Source organism: Haematobia irritans, chromosome 1 (assembly GCF_050003625.1).
Source record: "Haematobia irritans isolate KBUSLIRL chromosome 1, ASM5000362v1, whole genome shotgun sequence".
NCBI classification, from domain to species: Eukaryota; Metazoa; Arthropoda; class Insecta; order Diptera; family Muscidae; genus Haematobia; species Haematobia irritans.
Genome location: NC_134397.1, coordinates 16,819,826 through 16,845,270, shown reverse-complemented (window position 1 = coordinate 16,845,270; position 25,445 = coordinate 16,819,826). Strand labels below are relative to the sequence as shown.

The following is a 25,445-nucleotide window of genomic DNA, read 5'->3' as shown; positions in this document are numbered from 1 at the left end:
GTCATACCTTGTTCTTATGAATGATGAGGTAAGGGATATCTTGCGAGATATTCCTACAATAGGCAAAAAAACAACATGAAATTGATTTATTTATCTATAGATCTTTCCCAATACTTTTCAGTAAGAAAAAAACTCAATTAGATTTTCCTCCCATTAATGAATTAGTTGGTCTTATTGACTCTCAAATTATTTTGGAAATACCATGGGAAAATGTTATCAGAAATAACCACATTACCTAATCTATAGCGATTAGCTAAATTTACCATAAACATATACCGAAGACCGTCCAAGATAAGCAAAATTAGTTGGACAACAAATTGATAGTGTCGTAAACAAATTTGAGTGATAATCAATATATAGCCAATTGAGAAATTCGCAGAAAAAAATTTGGCCCAAACGTGTGTGTTCAGTATTTACGAAAAATTTGTAAAATGAAGACGTGGATTTGTTTAATGTGCCTAGTGGCAATAACCTTGGCAGCTGAAAAGGATCCTGCTCTGGAACTTTTAAATTATTTCCATGACCCCGAAGCCCAGATTACTTTAAGGCCAAAAGCTACAACGGTAATGAAAACTCATCAAGGAAGAAGAAAATTTCTTAAGTTCCAAATCCAAATTTAGGCTGATCGCATTGCTGGTCATGGATATCCAGTTGAAACTCATCAAATTACTACCGAAGATGGTTACATTATAACCATGTTCCGTATTCCCTATTCCCATAAATTGGGAAATCAAAACGAATATCGCCCCATAGTATTACTTCAACACGGCTTATATAGTAGTTCCGATGCTTGGATGTTAACTGGACCCAACGATGGCATTGGTTTTAATTTGGTGGATGCAGGTTTTGATGTTTGGTTTGGTAATGCCCGAGGCACTACCTATGGTCGTCATCATAAAACCAGATCGGTAAATCATCCCTACTTCTGGCGTTTTAGTTGGCATGAAATTGGTTATTACGATATAGCTGCCATGATTGATTATGCCTTGGCCACTAACGGGCAAGATCAGAAATCCATACATTATGTGGGTCATTCGCAAGGTACCACGGTATTTTTCACTCTTATGTCTACCAGGCCTGAGTATAATGAGAAAATCAAAACAGCCCACATGATGGCTCCGGTGGCTTTTATACCAAATATGAAAGATAAATTGGTAACGACTTTGGCTCCTTATCTGGGCCATCATAATGCCTATTCGGCTATTTTCAATGATCAAGAGTTTTTGCCCCACAATGAACTTTTCACCAAATTGTTCTATAATGCTTGTGCTCCGGAGGCACTACTCCATGGTTTATGTAATTCCATAGCCTATATGCTGGAGGGAACCCAAGGCAATAGTAATACGGTAAGCCGCCAATAGAATTCCCTTGACATAAAGGACTTAAAATTCAAATCTTCTTTTTATTTCAAACAGAGCGTCTTCCCAATTTTGGCTGAAACCCATCCCGCAGGAGCTTCCACCAATCAAGTTTGTCATTATATGCAAGAACAACAATCTGGTTGTTTCTGTCATTACGATTATGGTACAAAGAAAAATCTCGATCTCTATGGTCAACCCACCCCGCCCGATTATCCTGTAGAATTAATTACATCCCGTGTCCATATATGGTATAGTGATAATGATAAATGGGCTGCCGTAGAGGATGTAGAACGTCTTGCTGAATTACTGCCCAATAGGGTTATGCATCATATGGAAGATCCTACATGGGATCATGTGGACTTTGCTGTTCATATGGATGCGAAAAAATATATCAATGATCCTATTATTGAGATAATGCAGGAATATGAAAAGGATATGTTAAAGGAATAAAAAGTGATAGAAAATATCGGCAACAAGATTTAAAGTGGAAGAAGGAATATTATTTTTTTTTTTTTTGGGGATCAGGAGGAGAAAGGATGACCCGCTGTCTATAGTCAATGTCTTACAAATAGCAGTCAAGATCTACATAAGAACTTATTAGGGATCTAACCCAAATTACTTTTGGATTAATTTCCTAAGGGAGAAGGTACTATTACGGTTGTGGCAAATTTTGTGCCACCACTTTGTTACTTTGTGCCACTTTTTAATTAATTCCTTTTATACTGAAATATGTTTTGCAAATTTGGATCCCAAATCCCGTTAGGTTAGGTTAAGTAAAGTGACACTTTGAGTATTCAAATCATTCTGATGCCACAAGAGGTGAACTTCTTTCTTATTAATGGGTACTGGTCGGTGAAACCACTTTAGTGAAGCTTTAATATTGTCAAAAATACTGATCCTCTCAGTATTGCCAGCAATACCGAGAGGGGATAAACCACCGCTGAAAACTTCGGATTGAATACAAAATCCTTTGTATGCAACACACCGTCCTGCAATGGTTAGCATGCCCGCCTTGCATACACAAGGTCGTGGGTTCGATTCCTGCTTCGACCGAACATCAAAAAGTTTTTCAGCGGTGGATTATCCCACCTCATTAATTCTGGTGACATTTGTGAGGGTTTCAAAGCTTCTCTAAGTGGTTTCACTGCAATGTGGAACGTCGTTCCGACTCGGCTATAAAATGGAGGTCTCTTGTCATTGAGCTTAACATGGTATCGGGCAGCACTCAGTGATAAGAGAGAAGTTCACCAATGTGGTATCACAATGGACATAATTTTGTCAAAATTTTATTTCTATAGATAATTTTGTCAAAATTTTATTTCTTTAGAAAATTTTGTCAAAATTTTATTTCTATAGAAAATGTTGTCAAAATTTTATTTCTGTAGAAAATTTTTGTCAAAATTATTTTTCTATAGAAAATTTTGTCAATTTTTTGTTCTATAGAAAATGTTGTCAAAAATTTATTTCTATAGAAAATGTTGTCAAAATTTTATTTCTTTTGAAAATTTTGTCAAAATTTTATTTCTAAAGAAAATTTTGTCAAAATTTTCTTTTTTTATATGAAACTTGGTCAAAATTTTATTTATTTATGATTTAGATTGCTTCCTATAGGCGGGGGCACCGTGGAACGTTGTTCAAGCGTTGATACTTTTGTGCCACTAAATGTTTTACTTTTTATGTGTTTGTGCCACCTTTTTGCCACTTTTTAATTAATTCGTTTTATACAGCAATATGTTTTGTAAATTTTACTCCCAAATCCCGTTAGGATAGGTAAAATGACAACCCGATATATTAGGCTCACTTAGAGTATTGTTCACCATCACTGATCGTCTTCTTGTTTACTGAGCATCATATAACGACTCCAATGAATTTGTCTTGATAGGGATGTCATACCTTGTTGTTATGAGTGATTAGTTAAGGGATGTGTTGGGAGATATTCCAACAATAGACAAAAAATCATGAAATAGATTTATTTGTCTGTATATATCTCTCAATAATATTCAGTAAAAAAATTCTCCATTCCGATTTCCCCCATGTCATACTCCCACTACAATAAATTAGTTTGTTATTGACTCTCAAATTATTTTGGAAGCACCATGGCAAAAGGTTATCTCATCTTTAATATAAAAACAAAAAAAACTAATCTATAGCGATTAGCTAAATTTACCATAAGTACATACCGAAAACCATCCAAGATAAGCAAAATTAGTTGGACAACAAATTGATAGTGTCGTAAACAAATTGGAGTGATAACCAATATATTGCCAATTTAGAAATTTGATTAACATTGCGAAATAGAAATTTGGCCAAAAACTGGACATTCAGTACTTACTGAAAATTTGAAAAATGAAGACGTGGATTTGGTTAATTTGCCTAGTGGCAATAACCTTGGCAGCTGAAGAGGATCCTGCTTTGGAACTTTTAAATTATTTCCATGACCCCGAAGCCCAAATTACTTTAAGGCCAAAGGCTACAACGGTAAGGAAAATTCGAAAAAGAAAAAGAAAACTTCTCAAGTTCTAAATCCAAATTTAGGCTGATCGTATTGCTGGTCATGGCTATCCAGCTGAAACTCATCAGGTTACCACCGATGATGGGTACATTATAACCATGTTCCGTATTCCCTATTCCCATAAATTGGGAAATCAAAACGAATATCGTCCCATTGTTTTAATTCAACATGGCTTATTCAGTAGTTCCGATGGTTGGATGTTAAATGGACCCAATGATGGCATTGGTTTTAATTTGGTGGATGCAGGTTTCGATGTTTGGCTTGGTAATGCCCGAGGCAATACCTATAATCGTCAACATAAAACCCGATCTATAAATCATCCCTATTTTTGGCGTTTTAGTTGGCATGAAATTGGTCATTACGATATAGCTGCCATGATTGACTATGCCTTGACCACAAATGGCCAGGATCAGAAATCCATACATTATGTGGGTCATTCTCAAGGTACCACGGTATTTTTCACCCTTATGTCTACCAGGCCTGAGTATAATGAGAAAATCAAAACAGCCCATATGTTGGCCCCGGTGGCCTTTATGCAAAATATGGAAGATAAATTGGTAAGGACTTTGGCTCCTTATCTGGGCCATCATAATGCCTATTCGGCTTTCTTCAATGATCAAGAGTTTTTGCCCCACAATGAACTTTTCACCAAATTGTTCTATAATGCTTGTGCTCCGGAGGCACTACTCTATGGCTTATGTAATTCCATAGCCTATATGCTGCAGGGATCCCAAGGCAATAATAATGCGGTAAGTTTTCAGCAGAATTACCTTGGCATAGAGGTCTTTCATTTAATTTCTTCTTTCTTTTATACAGACTGTTTTCCCCATTTTGGCTGAGACCCATCCAGCTGGTGCTTCCACCAATCAAATTTGTCATTATATGCAAGAACAACAATCTGGTTGTTTCTGTCATTACGATTATGGTACAAAGAAAAATCTCGATCTCTATGGTCAACCCACTCCACCCGATTATCCTGTAGAATTAATTACTTCTCGTGTCCATTTATGGTATAGTGACAATGATGAAATGGCTGCCGTCGAGGATGTAGAACGTCTTGCTGCTTTATTACCCAATAGAGTTATGCATCATATGGAAGATCCTACATGGGATCATGGAGACTTCAACACTCATATGGAAGTGAAAAAATATATCAATGATCCTATTATTGAGATAATGCAGGAATACGAAAAGGATATGTTAAAGGAATAAAAAGTGATAGAAAATATTTGGGAACAAGATTTAAAATGAAAGGAAAGTGTTTTTTTATATTTAATTGGTTCAGGAGGAGACAAATAGTTATTGCCTTACAAATAGCATTAAGGATATAAAAATAATAAGGATCTAACTGATTTACTTGCCTGATCTTAGTTGGGCCAAAAATACCCTTGTCTGCCGTGGGAGGTCTCTCCTCCAGTGCTATGGGCGGTTGCCATTCGAGCCCAAAATAAACTACCAAAATTTTACTCTATAGAAAACTTTTATTTCTATAGAAATTTTTCTCAAAATCTATAGAAAATTTTGTAAATTTTTTTTCTATAGAAAATTATCTCAACATTTTATTTCTATAGAAAATTTTCTCAAAATTTTATTTCTATAGAAAATTTTCTCAAAATTGTATTTCTATAGAAAATTTTCTCTAAATTTTATTTCTATAGAAAATTTTGTCAAAATTTTATTTCTATAGAAAATTGCTCAAAATTTTATTTTTATTACAATTTTTCTCAAATTTTTAGTTCTATAGAAAATTTTCTCAAAATTTTATTTCTATAGAAAATTGTCTCAAACTTTTTTTTCTATAGAAAATTTTCTCAAAATTGTATGTCTGTTGAAATTTTGTCAAAATTTTATTTCTATAGAAAAGTTAGTCAAACTTTATTTTTATAAAAAATTTTGTCAAATTTTTATTTCTATAGAAAATTTTCTAATTTTTTTTTTAGAATTCTACCAAGTGTGGCAACCGTGATTCCAAATCCTGTTAGGTTTGGTTAGGTGTAGTGGGCATTGTGATACCCCAGTAAAAAAAAATTTGGAAGTTCTTCTCAAGGCACAACTTCCTCGCAAAGATGTTCTTTATTTTAACTGCACAGGAAGTTCAATTGAGTCAATTTTTTATAACTCATATTTTCATATTCTTAATGGGAAAATATTTTTTTTTTTTTTATTTCAAATAGGTTATAAACAGATTAAGAATTAATATATATTTGACGACAAACTTTCCAGACAAGCATTATAATGCATTAAAAATCATAAAAAAAAATTATTTATTTGTCAAGATATCACAACATTTCTTAATTCACATCCAAAACTCTGAATTCACCTCACATCTTAAGAAGAGATGCAAATTCAGTGCAGCAGCTGCTGAAATGGTGGACATCCGTCCTATGACAAGCCCATGTTAAATTCATCGCTTCTCCGTCAATTTGGCACCACTTCCGCATCCAAAATGAACATTTTCACTACTTTTTTGGCGATGCTTTTTTTATACCCTCCACCATAGGATTGGGGTATATTAACTTTGTCATTCCGTTTGTAACACAACGAAATATCGAAATATAGTATACATATTCTGGGTCGTGGTGAAATTCTGAGTCGATCTGAGCATGTCCGTCCGTCCGTCCGTCCGTCTGTTGAAATCACACTAACTTCCGAACGAAACAAGCTATCGACTTGAAACTTGGCACAAGTAGTTGTTATTGATGTAGGTCGGATGGTATTGCAAATGGGCCATACCGGTCCACTATTACGTATAATCCCCATATAAACGGACCCCCAAATTTGGCTTGCGATTGCTCTAAGAGAAGCAAATTTCATCCGATCCGGCTGAAACTTGGTACATGGTGTTAGTATATGGTCTCTAACAACCATGCAAAAATTGGTCCATATCGGTCCATAATTATATATAGCCCCCATATAAACCGATCCCCAGATTTGGCTTTCGGAGCCTCAAAGAGAAGCAAGTTTCATCCGATACGGCTTTAATTTGGTACATGGTATTAGTATATGGTCTCTAACAACCATAAAAAAATTGGTCCATATCGGTCCATAATTATATATAGCCCCCATATAAACCGATCCCCAGAGTTGAACTCCGGAGCCTCTTAGAGGAGCAAAATTCATCCGATCCGGTTGAAATTTGGCACGTGGTGTTAGTATATGGTCTCTAACAACCATGCAAAAATTGGTCCATATCGGTCCACAATTATATATCCCCCATATAAACCGATTCCCTGATTTGTTTTGCGGATCCTCTAAGATAAGCAAATTTCATCCGATCCGGCTGAAATTTGGTACATGGTATTAGTATATAGTCTCTAAGAACCATTCAAAAATTGGTCCATATCAGTCCATAATTATATATAGCCCCTATATAAACCGATCCCCAGACTTGAACTCCGGAGCCACTTGGACGAGCAAAATACATCCGATCCGGTTGAAAATTGCAACGTGGTGTTAATATATGGCCGCTAATAACCATGCCAAAATTGGTCCATATCGGTCTATAGGTATATATAGCCGATCCCCAATCACACAAAAATTGGTCCATATCGGTTCATAATCATACTTGCCACTCGAGCAAAAATAATCTAGCAAAATTTTATTTCTATAGAAAATTTTATCAAAATTTTATTTCTATAGAAAATTTTGTCGAAACTTTATTCCTATAGAAAATTTTGTCGAAATTTTATTTCTATAGAAAATATTGGCAAAATTTTATTTCTGTAGAAAATTTTAATTCTATAGAGAATGTTGTCAAAATTTTAAATCTTTTGAAAATTTTGTAAAAATTTCATTTCTACAGAAAATTTTGTCAAAATGTTATTTCTATAGAAAATTTTGTTAAAATCGTATTTCTATAGAAAATTTTGTCCAAATTTTACTTCTATAGAAAATGTTGTCAAAATTTTATTTCTATAGAAAATTTTGTCAAATTATATAATTATATACGTATTTAATCGGCCATTTTAAGTTTAATATATACCACGTATGGACTACGTGGTATATATTACGGTATTAGGAAGTTTTAAGATACCTTGTCATCGGCAAAGGTTACCGCAACCCAAGTAATTCGATTGTGGATGACAGTCTTCAGTAGAAGTTTCTACGCAATCCATGGTGAAGGGTACATAAGCTTCGGCCTGGCCGAACTTACGGCCGTATATACTTGTTTTGTTTTCAATCCGACACAATTACCGCCTAAAACTATGCAACGAAAGTTAACTATAGGAGGTAAATGGTGTTGCACCACTGCATTGTAAAGTTCAAGTAGTGACTTTTAATAAAATCGAAATAAAATGACAGATTAGGATAATGTAAATTTAATTTGAAACAGATGATTTCTCTATTTAGGAAAACTGATATAATTTGCATTTTTATACCATGAACCACTCCGTGGAACTAGCCATGTCTGTCCGTCCGTCTGTCTGTGACCACATTTTTGTAATAAAATTCTAGGTCGCAGGTTTACTGCAATTGACTTCAAATTTGGTTCATGTATGTATGTATTATGGATAATAAAAGAACTCTGTTGATTAAAAAAAAAAAAGAAATCGGTTCAGATTTAGATATAGCTTCCATATATATTTATATCCTTATATGCACTAATATTGTCCCTGAATCCAGTATTCTACCCTGATTTGCTTCAAATTTTGCTGTGCTAAATTTAATTGAAATCGGTTCAGATCTCTATCAACTCCACTACGCTTTCACCAGTTGTTAATGTGTCCCCAGTAAGTCAGTTTATTTTCCAGCTTTAAAGGTCTCATTTAAATATAAAAACCCAAGTAATATACAATGGCAATTTTTTTATATATAAAATAATAAACATATACATATATAATAAGCACTAAAAATTAGCTTAAGTTTATTTTGGTGTGTATTTCCATTGGTACTATGAGTATCAAGACTTATACTGAGCACAGTATGTGGGGAAAGTATTGATTAATTTTTAATTAGTTCCCAACCACCTTTAAGCCTTTAACCTCCCCTCCCCCGTAATTCATTTATTATACAAATATCTTTAAGTAATTTAATTAAATTAATTTATAAATTAAAATAAATAAATTAAATTACAAAAAAAAATTAATGAGACTGAAAAAATTAATAAACTTCAATTTTCCTCCCCATTAATTGCAACTCACTGCTGGTGTATTACATCGATTCAACGATGTTACTCTACGAATTTGATTATCTTCACCAATTTTCAACACAGCTGCCATGCCATCCATAAAATGTCTTTCAATGTGACAATGCATTAACCAAAATCCTGGATTATCACTCTTAAATCGAATGATTATATAGCCCAATATGGGAATTTGTACAGTGTCCTTGGCTACGGCTCTGTAATTGGGACTGTGACGTTTTAAACGGCCTTGGCGATCAGCTTCCTCTACCTTTAAAGAAGAAAAATATTTTTGTAACGATCATAAAATAATGGAGAATATTTCTCTTTGAAAATTTTACATCTTTGGACAGATAATGTGACATGTTGACATAACCCTTAACTGTGATCCCCCTGATCCGCTTAACTGCGACAAGAGAAAGTTCCGTGTTTATATTTGACCAGTTCAACACCTATCATATCCACAACCAACCAACTCCCAATAGTGAATACGTCAACCAAGCGTCTTTCCATAAATTATGCGACCACCCGAAAAGTGCATCCAACATATGCCTATGATTCCTTCAGTGACGAAACGCTCTTGATTCATTTACATCATAAAAAGTGCAGAATATGAATCATATCAACTCCTTCTTCTCCAGGAGAATCACTCCCATTAGGTTCGACTTCAGAATAACCAGTGCTTAAAATATCCAAAAGCCAGAAACCCACCTGCAGCTTGAGATGAGACACTGCACATCATACTCAACCCATTGCCAAGTATGGTGGTGAGAACCATTCGACATCCACTGAGCTAACCACTTCCTTCAGTTACATCCTTAAAAGAGACACCAGAAAAGAACCTAATTCAGTGAAGGAACAATTAGCCCTCTTACCCGAGCCTCTTCATGGAGCGTTCGATGTGAACCAACAGCCCTCATCAATTTCTAGTTTAGAAGAGACCGTTATGAGAATAACCATCACATTTGAAGATACTAGGAAACTATAATCGGCACATACTTTCGTTAAGGGACTATTGAATACTGTCAAGGTACACTTCCTAAATGCTGTAAAGACGTCTTTAGCGTTCCTTAAGTTCAATCGAAGAGAGGACAGAGACCAAACCTCTAAATCAACCTTTTGGGAATATAAACAGTCACTGTCGATATCGTTTTATTGCAATAATTTTGGGAGTCATGATCTGGTCTCTTGAGGCAGAGACCAGATTCAGAGAGGTGAGCCCACTTCAAGCCATTGAAGACCAACAACGCTACTTCAACAGACCAGATCATTCTATCCCAGCTCTTATGTCAAATCTTCAGACATTTGAATAGCTTCCTGTCACGCTGAAATGTGGTAAATTGTCTCTCATTATTAGGATCTATCTCTTTCACCTGTCCTACAAATCCGAAGGACCCGGATAAGTAATCTTAGCTCCATCCTTGAATTTTGACAAAAACTGTCATTTATTTTAGTTGAAGAAGTAGAGTTCGATGGAAACTTAGGCGTACGATGGAACTTTACCAGTCAGCGAATATTTCGTGATTGAGTCTATCGGGAATATATCCAGCTAGGATCTCAGAAGTGTTGAGTGAGACTTTACAGTATATTTCAGACTGGACCATGGGATATAGATTGCGTGTGAACCTTAAAAAAAATAGAGCTGGTTCTCTTCACTGGAAGAAGAAGGATCATTGGATTCAAAACTACTGAATTTCAAGGACGATGTTGCGTCTCTAGAAATCAGCAAGGTAGTTGGGATTTCTCTTGGACTCTAAACTAAACTGGATGGAAAATACCGTAGACGGCATAAAGAAGGCCCATGCGGCATTGTACTCTTGTCAGAAATTAGTCGGGGAACGATGTTCAATGCAACCTTTCCTTTTTAATTGGCTTTATACCGCGATTATAAGACCTGTTACAGGCGTTAGGAGGACCACGGCACTGCCGCTTTAGAGGTACTGATGGGAGTATGCCCACTCGATTTGCACATAAAGAAAACAGCCTATGTGACACTCATAAGACATACAAAACCAATTACCGAGCATTATGGAAAGACGGACTATATGGCGACTGAGCATGACGATAAACCGGAATATATTCTACCAACTGTTAGAGGAAACTTTCGGAACTCTGAATATGTATACGGATGGATCTAACATGCACCAAGGGATTGGTAACGGCATTTAGTGGAGTGAAGCTTTGAAACACTAAGGGAACGTTTCTGAATGTTTCAAAGGTTCTCAACGCGGTTTCACTGCAATATAAAACTATGTGAGCCTGAAACTGGGGGCTGACACTATAAATAACTTAGGAATACGGGAGTCATCATCCATCATCCCTACTTTGACCGAACACCAAAAAGTTTTCAGCGATGGATTATGCCCTCTCAGTAATTCTGATGACATTTCTGAGTGTTTCAAGGCTTCTCAACGTGGTTTCACTGTAATGTCAAAAACGGTTCGGACTCGGCTAAAAAAAGGGATCCCTTGCCATTGAGCTAAATCAGGCAGAACTCAGACATAAGAGAGAAATTCACCGATGCGGTATCAAAATTAACTAAATAGTCTATGTGAGCCTGAAATAGCGGGTTGTCACTAACCTAACCTAGGATTACGGGAGTCATCTTCCAGGCAGACATTTCTGCAATCCCAAAAAGCTCAAGAGTCGCTGTTGATGAGGTCGTTATTCAGACTCGATATCAGCTTCTTTATCGACAGTGAAGCAGCTATAAAAGCGTTAAGCAATGCAGACATAAGGTCTTAGGTATTCAGCCTCTCACTGTCATTCTGTGATGGATACCTGGGCAGTGTGGAATAATGGGAAATGAAGAAGCGGATGTGCTGGCTAAGGAAGACGCTCGTGGAACGAATAATGTCCTGGTGGACATTTTTCCTCCGCTGGCTTCATATCTTTACAGGATTAATGTCAAATATGAGGAACTATGGCATAGACGTTGGGTCTGTTCGGAAGGTTGCGAATAAACCAAGTTGATATGGGAATAAAAGAACCGTAGGAATTGCAAAATTCTGATGGCGATGAACAGACAGAAATTGAGACTTTTAATTGACATTATATCCGGGAAGTAGATGGTAAAACAGGCCTTAAAGATTATGACATTTGCAGATGGTGTCCGGACTCAAAAGTCACGGAAGACTCTTACCACTTCCTGTGCAGTGTCCAGGATTATACCTTAGAGGAAAGTTGATAATAGGCTCCTTTTTCTTTCAGTCTCCTATCGATCCGTATAGCAGTTTATTGCCAGAAAAAAGAAAGCCCAATATTTTGGATAAAGCGTGAAAGCGTCTATTATGCCGACTTCTATATCTTTTTCTTTTTATATACAAATTTCCTACTTCTATTATACAACTATAAACAACTAATGACTTTTTCTATATTATTTCCATATATGTACTTACATTATACAAATCAGCTGGATTATCAAATACACCTTGACCCACTACACGAAACGTATAGCCATGCAAATGAAATGGATGCGTTTCTTCCATAAAGTTTACAACCACAATTTCAATGCACTGATATGCTGGTATTCGTATAACATGGGGGCATTGACAATTAGAGGTACGACAATCACGTCCAGAAGCAAGTAGAGAAGTTCGATTACAATAGACCTCATCTTCATTGTATAGATGACGACCCTGTAACATGGAAATATTAGTGGGAGCGTATGTGATATTGCCCACTTGGAGATAGTAGACACCATTCTCAAGTATATATCCAAAACTTGTATAGTATGTGCGATAAACTTCATCAGCCGTACAAGGCATGGGGGCTAAGGCCTTCAAATCGACGGTACGAATACTATTGACACTATCGTTACTGGTAGTTATGGTGACATCAGGGGAAAATTGGGCCAAGGCATTGATAACAATTTGCGATTTTCGGAGACTTAAACGTGCTGATGAGGATGATGATGATGATGCCGCTGGGATCTCGTCAGGATCCTTAGGCATTTGAGTTATTGGTACACCTTTGTATTGGAGTATAGCATATTGTGTAATATTTTCACATTCAAACATACCACGAACTCTTATCCAATGAGCTCTTGGGGGTTTTTCGGTAGAGATAATCACATCGAAACGTTCAGCTGAAGTTATTTGTAGTTTATCAGCAAATACAGGCTCAATATCATTGCCATCCGTTGAAATGACTTGCATCTTATGCTCATCGAAAGAAACTTCCATGGGACAATTGGCAACACCATTTAAAACTATGCGTATACGATAGAGTCTTGCGGGATTTACCACCAGGCGATAATAGCGATTTCTGGAATCCTCTTTAGGCTACTCACTAGCCTGATTTCGTCCCATGCCATTGATAAGAATATTTCGAAGGGTCCATTCACTCTCACCAATATCTTGTAGTTGCAGAGAATGATCCACATTATCGTAGTCATACAAACGACTATGGGGGTCCATTCGACGAGTTTGACGTATTATAAAAATTCCCCATACACCCTTAGCCCTCTGCCAAGACGAATGACTATGATAAAATCTGGTGCCGGCTTCTGTTACTTCAAAGCAAGCACGATATAAATCTCCTGGCTTAATGGGATATTGTGTCACTGTGGGAACTCCATCGCTTTCCGGTGTCTTTTTCATCAACAAACCATGCCAGTGGATGGAAGCATCCTCTGTTAAATTGTTATAAGTATCCACAATGAGAACATCATTTTGGCAAACCTCTATCGGAGGTCCTGGATATTGATAGTTGACCAATTGCATAGGTAAACGTTCACCATCTCCATAAATACATCTTTCGGCGGCACATGCATCTGGATCGTTCAGACATTTTTGACATTCTGGACCCATCATTTGATAGTCATGGATAAAGAATTTATAATAGCATGTCATTCCAGCTCCCGATCTACATTGTCTACGACAAGGATGTTTCATAAAGTTGGCGTACATATTATTTTCAAAAAGTACGGCATTTGAAGACGGAAATATTCCCCGGCTATGGCTATTGAAACATAGACCAAATTTTGTATGATCTGCTATAATTATTATGAAGAGAAACCACTTGCTTATTTTCCACATTTTTATCACTTTACTGAGGATTCTCGATCACTATAACTGTTTAGGCCAAGTTGTCGGCAGCAACTGTATGCAATTTATGCCAGCTATTGTAAATATAAGCTTATACTACCATCAGAATTATTACCATATAAATTACTTCCTTTCAAAAATTCCCTCCCCCACCATAATTAATTATTACCTCCTAATCGTATATGAGTAATAGTACGATCATGAACCATGCTGGAATGGAAGAAGATATCTAACGACCACGCGGAACACATCAGTATATGTTGGATAAGGCAGGCCCAGGGAGGACCTAAGACCGAGCACTGAAATATTATGTAGTCAATAGAAAATCCAAGGTGGTGCTGCCCGAGAGAAATTTGAGATTTACTTCAGCAAAATATCCCCTATACAGGAGCAACCGCCGTCCAATTGTTTGCATTCCCGCCTGACATACAAAGGGTGCATTCGATTAGTTTCGACCAAGTACCAACAGTTTCTGCAATGATTATCGCCTCTCATTAATGCTGGTGACATTTCTTAGTATTTCAAAGCTTCTCCACGTGGTTTCACCACAATGTGAAACGATGTTCGGACTCGGCTATAAAAAGGAGGTCCACTGACAACACTCAGAGAAAAGTTCACCACTTGTGGTATCACAATGGACTGAATAGTTAGCCTTAAATAACGGGCTGCCATAATGCATAGCCTAACATACAGGCTGGTTGATATGTAATACAACAAAATAAAGCGCTAGTCTTGTATCGTTCCGGAACCAATTAGTTCCAATGAACGATTTGCCCGATGGAACGACCGATACTAGTTCTGTCACTTTCGTTCCTATAGTTTCTCTTCTTGTCTAATATTTCTTTCACCCTTGGTCAGCTATTTGACACCATCAGAGGCAGAGAGTAAACAGCTGAATGATTGACTTTATTCAAATGAATAAAATGGAACGGAAAAAAAGACCGAAGCCCTAGGTTAGGTTAGATTGTAGAGGATGATAACAATTATTGAATGGAATTGCTGTCCATGTAGACCACTATAGGTACATTGTGATTTCTCCAAGTAATTTTCTCAGCTTCTTCCGGAGGTGGTCACCTTTAAAGTCGCTCAAGAACTTCAATTTGTCCGTCCAACCAAAGGCCTTGATGAAGGCGAGTACGTTCCTTTGGCTACATTTACGTAGATCGATGAGAATCTGAAAGGAAACTATCCGAGTTTGTTCGCAACCTTCCGAAGAGACACAACGTCTACGAAATAGTTCATAATATTTGACATGAATCGTGTAAAGATATAAGGACGGTGGAGTAAAAGCGTCAGCAAAGGACATTATTCGTTCCACGAACGAATAATACGTCTTCATTTCCCATTATTTCGCAGTCCCAAGCCTAGAGTTACATTATGGTGATCAGTGAGAGCCCTAAGGTCTCTACAACAGCGGCTACCTATCCTAGACCGCATGTCTGCATTTCTGAAGGCCTTTATAGCTGCTTGACTTTCGATGAATAAGCTGATATCACTTCAGAGCGACTCAGCGGCTTTTGTGATTGTAAAAATTTCTACCTGAAAGATACTGCGATCACTATCGAACGTGTAAGACTCCTGTATTCCTAATTCACTGCAATAAATGTCGCTATGTACAAGTTCCTTCGTCCATTATAGATCCATCTGTATAGATATTTAGAGTTTCCAAAGGTATCCTCCTTTCATCCCACTCCTCTTTAGTTGGTATAATATATTCCTGCTTATCGTGATAAACATACTCAGTCGTCATATAGTCCGTCCCTCTTAACGCTCGACAAGAAGTTCTGTATGTCTGCAAACAATGTTCTCTAGTGTGTCTAAGCTTTTCAGTCTCATGAATGTCACCGCGGCTGTTTTCTTTATATGCAAATTGAGCGGGCAGACTCTCATCAAGACCTCTAAAGCGGCAGTGGCAGTGGCTGTGGTCCTCATAATGCCTGTCATATACACAAGTGCAGTTCTATTTATCCTATTTATTTTCGATATCTGATTTTGGTGGTTCGCAATTGTCCAAACGTGGTACCCATATGTAGCCACTGGTCTTATAACCGCAATATAAAGCCAATTAAAAAGGGAAGGTTGCATTCTCCATCGTTCCCTGACAAGAGTACAATGCCGCATAGGCCTTTTTTATGCGATCTGCGGTATATTCCATCCAGTCCAGTTTAGAGTTCAAGAGAACTCCCAAGTATCTTGCTAATCTCGGGATAATCAACTTCGTCCCTTGAAAATCAGAAGCTTTGTATCCAATGATGCTTCTTATTCTAGCAAAGAGTCCCAAATTTCCCAAGACTTATACGTGTCTCCAGAAAATGATAGTGTTGGAAAATGGACATGGACAAATGTTTGTCTGGCCAGGACTTCAATACCATCTTTAGAACTTCCTCCCGATAATATTCCGAATTTATTTTGACCCCATACATGAATAAAATTTGGTGAGTGGCCATCGGATATTACGGTGGCCCCCATCTTGTTGATTTTAGCATATGAAAAATTGTGGCATTTTTTTAATTAATGTACCAACTTTTGTAACCAATGACACTTTTTGCACCACCTTTTAGAAATCCTCAAGGGTAACGCTGACCACTGCCATCGTCACATTTCTGTTGGCCAATCGAAGGTTTTCATATTATTTTCTCTTCATATTCTTTCTCTTCAACTATGATCGTGACAACCCTGTTTGTTGTCTGCGTGTGCTGTCAACTTAGTGATGGACCAAAAATGTGTCATTCTGAAATATTTTAATTCAATGACAATGATTTCTATTCTTTTTAAGATTATCTTTATTATTACTAAAATAAATAAATAATTTAATTTATTTCCTATATAGGGAATTTACTTCATTTCCCCTCTTAATACCCAAGATTTAATTATGGAGTAAATGTTCAACAATTGAGTTTTGGTGTAATTTTTTTAATTTGATAATTTTCACCAATTTTCAATACGGCTGTCATACCGATAATTGCATGACGTTCAATGTGACAATGTACCGTCCAGAATCCAGGATTATCACTAATGAAACGAATTATTATATATCCGAAGGGTGGAACTTGTATGGTATCCTTTTCGACAGCAGGGAAATTATCCGGAGTACGTTTCAAATAGCCACGGCGATCAAGTTCTTGGATCTAAAAGAGAGGTAATTTAATGTTAAATTGAAAAAGTTTGTTAATCCATGTAATCGAATGAATTTAGGGATTGATATGCTAATCAAAGAAGTTACAAACAGAGAATGACTAAGCTATTAACCCTTTCACTACCGATGTCCACCTATGAGGACATTCGAAAACGACACCAAACTCTATTTCCCCACTTAGTTTCGATTTATTTCTCGATGTTATTTCAAACCTAAATAAGCTGTAAATATTTTCCATATTGATGAAAAATATTTACATTTTTATAAACATCTTTAACAATAAGCGAAAAATACGAAATTTTTAGTCCATTTCTCTACTCTATCTCCAGTAAATGGACATTCGTACAAAAACTATAGCTAATATTTTTCGGGTTCTTTTTTGTATTTTTTCTCACACTTCTATAAATATAATAGGTAAAATATCGCTTATTTTCATAGAGCTATTTGGTCACAATTCAAGAATCAATTTTTCAGAACAATCTCATATAGCTCTTGAAGTAATTGAGGTAGGTCCTCAGAATTACAATTTTTATTCAACATGCTGTTAATACAAGTAAAAACTGAAGAAAAATTAAAGTTTGTAACATTAGATTTATTTCGGTAGTGAAAGGGTTAAAAGGAGGTCCCTTGTCATTGAGCTTAACATGGAATCGGCAAGTGATACCATAAGCATACCTAACCTAACCTACATGACCCTCGTGAAAAAGTAACATTAGTTGAGGTACTCATATTCCTTCTCTGGGCGTACAAAGATTCGAAAGTAGACTCATATTTCCTCCATTTCATGATATTCTCTTGGCAACAATCCTTCTCTTGGTGTGCTCTCAAAATTATCCCGTATCTAATTTCGTTACCACAGCTTTTTGGACAAGACCATCTTAACATATATCTAACAACGGAGAAATCTTCTATCATCCCTGAATGATGAACATGTACTTATCAGAAGAAATTCCTTTGTTGGACCAGATCATCTCAACATATATCGAAAAACTGAGCAATCTTCTATCATCCATGAATGCCGGACATGTATCAATCAGAAGAAATTACGTCTCTCCGTACCCTCCCGATCTTAAAAGCCTGAAAACTGAATATACATTTCTGTGATATGATCAGCGAGCACAATCGGTACCCCAGTATAAGGACTCCAGTAATTTTTAGCAGCTTCACTATTCCGAAGAGTTATGCGCCGTCCGTCTTGGCGAACATATCCCAGATGTTGGCCACACTATAAGTTAAGTCAGACGGCATAATCGATACTGCTGCTTGTTAATGGATCGATAACACATTTATCGAATATTTAGTTATCGCCGATAATTCGTATCGATTGGCCACACTGTAATATTCTTTTCAAACACAGACATTCCGTCCGGATAAACTTATAGTCTGGACCGCGCATTACTCGAGGTTTTTGTCCGCTACTGAGCATCAGTCACTAAACCAAGGGAGCGCTGCACCCAGTGCAACTCTCAAAGGAAATTTAGTGCATGAAAAGTCGCCTCAATTTATCCATACCAAATTCATATCCGAAGTGTGAGAAAATCGGTCGAAATATTGCGTTACTAAAGTCAGATAAGGTTTCGAGAAAGGGACGAATCATGCAGACCGGGAGATCGGAGATTTCATCAGTATCCAAGACAACTTCTAGATATCAACATGAATTATGCGTGTAACAGCGTTACACGACCTCGATCAAAGTCTCAATCGGACCATATCATACAGGATGGTCCTTATGGGATGTATGCTACACCCTTCAAGGAAACCAGCATTACGTCTCTATTTAAGGAACCTTGGTTTGGGATATGGAAATTCGATAATATCAAGGAATCTTGCACATGTATCTTCGGAAGTGTTTAACCGACATCCATTCTCTATCGCCCGAGAAAACCATGGAGCAGTGCAGCAAGTCCATATTATTCATGGCAACCCAGGAAATTCAAGGGTAAAGTTCGGATTTACTAAAGAGTTCCCCTAGATCCCGTATAGCAATAGACAAGTATGAAAATAATGATAATGTTACTAAAGCACTGAACATCTACTAGATTAATCCTTGGCTTGGAGTCAGACTACAGGCCATATCGTTGAATGAAAGCACCCTCACTATACAGGGATGATTTTGATATAAGCGGATCACATGACACTTGTCACCTGTTGTCCTGTGACAAAATGGCCTGCGTGTTCTGCCAAATTGCCGAATAGGGTATGTTTCATAAGAGGTAACCAGCATTGCGAACTTCCTTAGATTATGGAGTCCATTATGATACCATAGGTGGTGAAATTCTATCTAATCCCTGAGTTCTGGTTCACCCACTTAGAGAAACTTTGAAACACTCAGAAATTTCACCAGCATTACTCACTCAGGGAAGGAATATGATCATCTCAAACATGGAATATGATCATCTCAAACATGGAATATGATCATCTCAATCATGTTTGAAGAGCATAATGTTACTTTTTCACGGAACATTTATATTTGTCGCAACCATTTAATTTTATCGGAAATTATATCTCAGATTTTAGCAAGCATGTTTATTTTCAGTGAACAACATTTTTGCAACAAAATGTTCCATGTGAAAAGTAACATTATGCTCTTGCAACATTTTGATATGACCATACTCCTTCTCTGCGAACTGCGAGGGGATGAACCATCGATTAGTATTCGGCCGAATCGTCTATTGAGCCCATGATCCTTTGTATCTAAGTTGAAATGCTAACCATTACAGTAACTCCCTATAAAGTGCCACGCTCTAAATTCCCTAAAAAACTAGTGCGTCAATATTCCTGAAGGCCAATATAACCTCACGTGATCACAAAGATCTCCTCAATATACTTACATTTCTCACATCATTGATATTGCCAAGGACGTCTTGACCCACCAGACGGAACGTATAGCCATGAGCATGGAAAGGATGTGTTGTATTCATATAATTCGCTACCACCAATTCGATGGGCTTATAGGCAGGCATTCTAATCACATTGGTACATTCACAATTGGTACGACGACAATTGATACCAGCCGCCAAAAATCCTGTGCGATTACAATAATAATTATCATCATTATACAAATGACGTCCTTGCAATAGGGACACAGTGGGGGAGGCAAAAGTAATTTCATCGATTTGCATATGCTCTTCACCATCCAAAAGTAATTGGCCAAAACTCATGTAGTAGGTTAAAAATTTCGTATACGAAGGCCATTCCAAAGGAGTTAAGGATTGCAGACCCAGAGTGGGAACATCATTGCGGTCATCTTTCGTATAGCGGGAAGCTATCTCAGCCAAGACATTTACACCAGTAGAGGAGTCTACGGATTTTACATTTTCATTGATATCCGTTATGGGTTGAGGTGGAAGACGGCGTCTGGAGGCTCCCCGATAATGGAGTATGGCACCTTGATACAAATTCAAATTCTCGCAATCATTATAACCCTTGACACGTATCCAATAATTTCCCGTATATTGATTAGCTTGTAAAATGAAATCGAATCTCTCGGCCGATGTTACAAAGAATTTATCAGCGTACACAGGTTTCAGGTCATTACCATCGGAAGCTATCATAAGCATTCTGTGATTCTCTATGGAGAATTCTATGGGACAATTGAACACTCCATTATTGATGACACGCATACGATAACGCATTCCAGGTGAGACATTCAGACGTTCATAACGATGACGGGAATCATTGTCGGGCCATGAATTCAAATGATTACGGCCCTTACCATTTATCACGATGTTGCGAGGCTTGGTATAATCCCCACTGTATATAGTGTCTTGGATAACCAAAGTATGTTCGACAAGATCAAAGTCATACAAATTAGCATGGCGATTATTTTCCTTAGTTTGACGTATAACCAAGGCACCGGCAACACCTCGGGCTCTTTGCCAACCCACATGGCTGTGATACCAAACCGTACCACTTCGATCTACAGGGAAGGTATAACGATGGACATCCCCCGGCGATATGGGATATTGTGTTACAAATGGCACACCATCCATATCGGGAGTCTGAGACATATGCAAACCATGCCAATGGGTGGTGGTCTCCTCCTGCAGATAATTGATTACATCCATCACAACAGTATCCCCCTCACAGACTTCCAATGAAGGAGCAGGCCATTGGCGATTCACTGCTAATATGTCATTGGGCACCCCATCTCCATAGATACAATTCTCTGATTGGCAAGAGTTGGGATCATAGAGACATCGTTGACACTCTGGACCTAATGTCTGATAGTAGTGCACAATGATGCGATAATAGCAGGTTTGACTTTTTCCCTGTTGACACACACGACGACAAGGATGACGATCAAAACTTCCAAAGTTGTTATCATTTGGAAACCCTCCTGTATTATCCGATAATCCTGCCAGCAAGTGCGTTTCTTTAGGTTTATTGCCAAATAGATCCGTAAATCCCCAATAGAGTTTTGATATATTCGTTGAATTTAATTCCATAGGTAAATCCACATCTTCGGTAGATTTATTTGACATTACAGTGGAATTTTCAAAATTGCTATCGATTGGTAAATCTGTTGATTGTTCCGCTTCTTCCATTTCCTTTAAAGGCAACTCATCTCCATAGGAAGTCTCTGTAAACTGTAGCAATAACAACAGTGCTACTACACTTGGCCATATCCATTTCATCATTATTTTTTTCGTTTTACACTTTTTTTGATCACTTTTACTTTTGTTTCATAAGAAATTCCCAAATTTTTTTATTTATTTCAACCGTTTCATTTAAACTTAAGACCACAACTGACCACAGCTCATGTCATTAACTTCCGAAGAAAGTTTATGTGCTCCCCCAACACAATGTCTTGAGTGACCATTGTCTGTCTATAAAGATGTCATTGGTATGCCGGTGGTGTCAAACGTTCAGAGTTCCATTATTTGTGACCGGCATTTATAATTTACATATGTGCAATTATTGCCGACCAATGTTTATTGTTCTCTTCGATTATTTTGCAGTAATTTCTGCCTCGAGAGATTGGTGACGGCGTTAAAATAGAGAGTTTACATTATTATCATGATTGGCTAATTTTAACAATTTGAAGCATAACTTTAGGCGTTTGTTGTAATGGGCAATATATCAGAAATGGGATTAACTTTAAAACATAATCGAAGTCAGCGTCAGCGTTAGAACCACATGTATTTTACAATTCATTATAAACTCCACAGTGGACTAAATAGTTTAAGTGTACCAGAAATTTCGGGCTGTCACCATACTTAACCTTATAACCTTCACCATAGGATAGACGGTATACTAAATTTGTCACACATCGAAGTATTGGTCTCAGTCCCCATAAAATAGATACAAGGTTTGGCATTTTTATATTTCGGGATTAGAGAACAAAAAAATATTAATTATCGGGAATGGCTTTATAGTTTTTCCAAATATTCCCCATTAAGATCTGTGGCAACGGCCAGGACTATATAGCTGATGACGTTTTGGACGAGGCGACTAAAAGGAGTTTTTGGAATTAGTGTTTTAGAGACGGCTGATGCGAGTCTTTATTGACAACTGAAGGGAACCTTTATAACCCCTTTTTTATAAGCGACTAAAAGTAGTCTTTGGAAGGTGTCATAAAGACTCGTCGTCTATACAAGTAAGTCATTCGGTACCAAGTCAGGACTATACGGCGGATGACCCATTAAATCGATGTTTGAAAGAACCTTTTTAGACGATTTGGACTAGGCGACTAAAAGGAGTCTTCGGAAGGAGTTATAAAGATTCCTCGTCTATAAAGATTCATCCCAATCGTCTATAAAATGCAGCCCTACGGTGCCAAGTCAACCATCAAATCGATGTTTGAAGGAATCTTTTTAGACAACTTGTACGAGTTTTTATATGTGACTAAAAGGCATCTTTGGAATGAGTCTTTAGACGACTGAAGGGAGTCTTTATGAATCCTTCTTTATAAGCGAGTAAAGAGGAGTCTTTGGAAGAAGTCATAAAGATTTGTCGTCAATAAAAACAAAGAAGTCATTCGGATGACCCATCAAATCTGTGTTTGTAAAGAATCTTACAGCAAGGAGCCACCGTGGTGCAATGGTTAGCATGCCCGCCTTGCATATACAAGGTCGTGGGTTCGATTCCTGCTTCGACCGAACACCAAAAAGTTTTTCAGCGGTGGATTATCCCACCTCAGTAATGCTGGTGACATTTCTGAGGGTTTCAGAGCTTCTCTAGGTGGTTTCACTGCAATGTGGAACGCCATTCAGACTCGGCTATAAAAATGAGGTCCCTTGTCATTGAGAAGTTCACTAATGTGGTATCACAATGGAATGAATAGTCTAAGAGAGCCTGATACATCGGACTGTAACCTAACCTAACCTAAGCTACAGCGTGGCTAATCGACACGAATTATCGGCGATAAGTAATCGAAAAATGTGTTATCGATCACATTAAGAAGCAGCAGTATCGATTATGCCGTCGGACTTAACTTATAGGATATGTTCGACACGAGCACTTTCGTTCGGATAAAATTATAGTCTGGACGGCACATTAGACGACTTGGATGAGTTTTTGTAGGCGAGTAAAAGAGTCTTTGGAAGGAGTCGTAATGTCTCGTCTATAAAGACTCGTTCCTGTCATCTATAAAGACTAATTTTAGTCGTTTCTAAAGTATCCTTCCAAAGACTCTAAAAGGCGCGTCCCAGGCGTTTCTTTATAGGAGATTAAAAACCTCATCCCAGACGACCACAAGACTCGTACCAGGCGAGTCTTTACATGTGACCATAAGAATCTTCCCAAAAAAGACTCGTCTATAAAGACCCATCCCTCTTGTGTATAAAGACTCCTTCCAGTCATCTAAATATAAAGACTTATTTTAGTATTTTCTAAAGTATCCTTCCAAAGACTCTCAAGGGACTAAAAGCCTCGTCCCAGGCGTTTCTTTATAGGAGATTAAAAGGCTCATGCTAGATGACCACAAGACTCGCCCCAGGCGAGTCTTTGCACTATTCTAACAGGACTCCTTCCAGAGATTAATTTTCCCCCTTAATTTTTTTGCCCCGTCTCTAAAGACTCATAAACGTGATCCATACAATCGTTACAAGCGAGTTTTTTCAGACGTCCGATAAAATCGTTCCAAGTTTGGCTTTATAGGCGACCAAAAGACTCGTCCAATGCAAACCTTTTCAGGCGACCACAAGACTCGTCCGAGAGGAGTATTTGCACTAATCTAATAAGACTGCTTCCCGAGATTCATTTTGCCTTTTTTAATCGTCTTTAAAGACGTTTTTCGTCTTCCAAAAAACTGTCCCAGGTGAGTCTTTTCAGACGTCCAGAAAACTCGTCCCAAGCGTGGTTTATAGGCGACCGAAAGACTCATCCCAGACGACTCTTTGCACTAGTCTAAAAGGACTCCTTCCAGAGATTAACTTTGTCCCTCTTAGTCGTCTCTAAAGACTTCGTTCTTCTTCACATAAAGGTGATCCAAGGCTTAATATCACTTGTTTGAGGTATCCACGCTGGCGCTGCATAGTGTACCACTGACCGGCCAATTGCCTTACATGTAGTCAACAAGGTTTCTTGTCCGCACCCAAAGTGCTGCCGGCAAGCTACTTGAGGACCTCGATTCATCTGCGGTGCTTATCAGTACCATGGGTAGACGTACGTAATAGGTGGAAGACAGAGAAATTAAATAAATAGCCATTCAAAGCAAATTGCCTTCCCTTATTCCCTTAGTTACGGGTGCAATCTTATCTTCAGACTTCAAAAGAGAGTAAGAAATTTGCTTAGACTTTTCAAGCCATTTGAATTTGTTTTGTTTTCAAGCATTTTTATAATAGTTCAGGGTTGTATTTTACAATACATTTAATTTAAAACTAACAGTGTGCCAAATTAAAAAGCCAATGAAAACCCGCGGTTTCCGTTTTTTCATAAATTTTTTTCGCTTATGAAAATCTTAATGACCTTAAGAACAGAAAATATATTTCCTGCTTAAAATATATTCCCTTGCACAGCATTACCGCTATCGATATGGGTTATTTCAAACATTTTTATATGCTTCTCGCAAAAGAGAATGGAATACTATCCATGAGTCTATTACTACAATGAATATATGATGTGAAACCTTTCTTTATCGCCAACTAGTCCACTCTTTAATAGCAAAATAACATCGAGACTCTTTATTTGGAAGAGTCTTGGTTTTAGTTTACAAAAAAGAGATTCAGAAATCTCTGAATTGTTTTTTTTTATGAAGACCAAAATATATTCTAGTCAATTACGAGAAACTTGAGGTTCTTATCATTTACCGAGTAGTCTCTTA

The 25,445-nt window shown here is 37.4% G+C and overlaps 4 protein-coding genes across 4 annotated transcripts; 2 read left to right on the top strand and 2 right to left on the bottom strand.

Annotated features, from left to right (window-relative positions):
- Positions 1 to 444: 444 nt before the first annotated feature.
- LOC142220371 (lipase 3-like) lies at positions 445 to 1,854 on the top strand. The gene is made up of 3 exons (XM_075289461.1): positions 445 to 563; positions 621 to 1,346; positions 1,416 to 1,854. Exons 1-3 carry the CDS (start codon positions 453 to 455, stop codon positions 1,809 to 1,811), a joined length of 1,233 nt encoding a protein of 410 aa, XP_075145576.1. The 5' UTR covers positions 445 to 452; the 3' UTR covers positions 1,812 to 1,854.
- A 1,841-nt stretch (positions 1,855 to 3,695) lies between these two features.
- LOC142220370 (lipase 3-like) lies at positions 3,696 to 5,131 on the top strand. The gene is made up of 3 exons (XM_075289460.1): positions 3,696 to 3,839; positions 3,897 to 4,622; positions 4,690 to 5,131. Exons 1-3 carry the CDS (start codon positions 3,708 to 3,710, stop codon positions 5,083 to 5,085), a joined length of 1,254 nt encoding a protein of 417 aa, XP_075145575.1. The 5' UTR covers positions 3,696 to 3,707; the 3' UTR covers positions 5,086 to 5,131.
- Positions 5,132 to 8,999: 3,868 nt separating this feature from the next.
- LOC142221913 (uncharacterized) lies at positions 9,000 to 14,034 on the bottom strand. Its single transcript, XM_075291788.1, has 10 exons — positions 13,283 to 14,034; positions 12,394 to 13,225; positions 11,135 to 11,198; positions 10,851 to 10,935; positions 10,499 to 10,621; positions 9,995 to 10,064; positions 9,871 to 9,921; positions 9,794 to 9,812; positions 9,623 to 9,726; positions 9,000 to 9,266 (listed from the first exon to the last, which is right to left on the bottom strand). The coding sequence occupies exons 1-10, from the start codon at positions 14,032 to 14,034 to the stop codon at positions 9,000 to 9,002; spliced, it is 2,367 nt and encodes a 788-aa protein (XP_075147903.1).
- Positions 14,035 to 16,908: 2,874 nt separating this feature from the next.
- Positions 16,909 to 21,895, bottom strand: LOC142237703 (uncharacterized). The gene is made up of 2 exons (XM_075309102.1): positions 20,011 to 21,895; positions 16,909 to 17,171 (listed from the first exon to the last, which is right to left on the bottom strand). Exons 1-2 carry the CDS (start codon positions 21,817 to 21,819, stop codon positions 16,929 to 16,931), a joined length of 2,052 nt encoding a protein of 683 aa, XP_075165217.1. The 5' UTR covers positions 21,820 to 21,895; the 3' UTR covers positions 16,909 to 16,928.
- Positions 21,896 to 25,445: the final 3,550 nt, after the last annotated feature.

Excerpts from the sequence above, each read along its gene's own strand:
- LOC142221913 (XM_075291788.1), bottom strand. The coding sequence starts at position 14,034 with ATGTGGAAAATAAGCAAGTGGTTTCTCTTCATAATAATTATAGCAGAT. Across the intron at positions 13,226-13,282 it reads GGACGAAATCAGGCTAGTGA|ACTCTATCGTATACGCATAG; the intron begins GTAGCCTAAAGA and ends AAATCCCGCAAG. Across the intron at positions 10,936-11,134 it reads TTACCAATCCCTTGGTGCAT|TACCTCTAAAGCGGCAGTGC; the intron begins GTTAGATCCATC and ends TACTCCCATCAG.
- LOC142220371 (XM_075289461.1), top strand. The coding sequence starts at position 453 with ATGTGCCTAGTGGCAATAACCTTGGCAGCTGAAAAGGATCCTGCTCTG. Across the intron at positions 564-620 it reads TAAGGCCAAAAGCTACAACG|GCTGATCGCATTGCTGGTCA; the intron begins GTAATGAAAACT and ends ATCCAAATTTAG. Across the intron at positions 1,347-1,415 it reads CCCAAGGCAATAGTAATACG|AGCGTCTTCCCAATTTTGGC; the intron begins GTAAGCCGCCAA and ends TATTTCAAACAG.
- LOC142237703 (XM_075309102.1), bottom strand. The coding sequence starts at position 21,819 with ATGATGAAATGGATATGGCCAAGTGTAGTAGCACTGTTGTTATTGCTA. Across the intron at positions 17,172-20,010 it reads ATATCAATGATGTGAGAAAT|ATCCAAGAACTTGATCGCCG; the intron begins GTAAGTATATTG and ends CCTCTCTTTTAG.
- LOC142220370 (XM_075289460.1), top strand. The coding sequence starts at position 3,708 with ATGAAGACGTGGATTTGGTTAATTTGCCTAGTGGCAATAACCTTGGCA. Across the intron at positions 3,840-3,896 it reads TAAGGCCAAAGGCTACAACG|GCTGATCGTATTGCTGGTCA; the intron begins GTAAGGAAAATT and ends ATCCAAATTTAG. Across the intron at positions 4,623-4,689 it reads CCCAAGGCAATAATAATGCG|ACTGTTTTCCCCATTTTGGC; the intron begins GTAAGTTTTCAG and ends TCTTTTATACAG.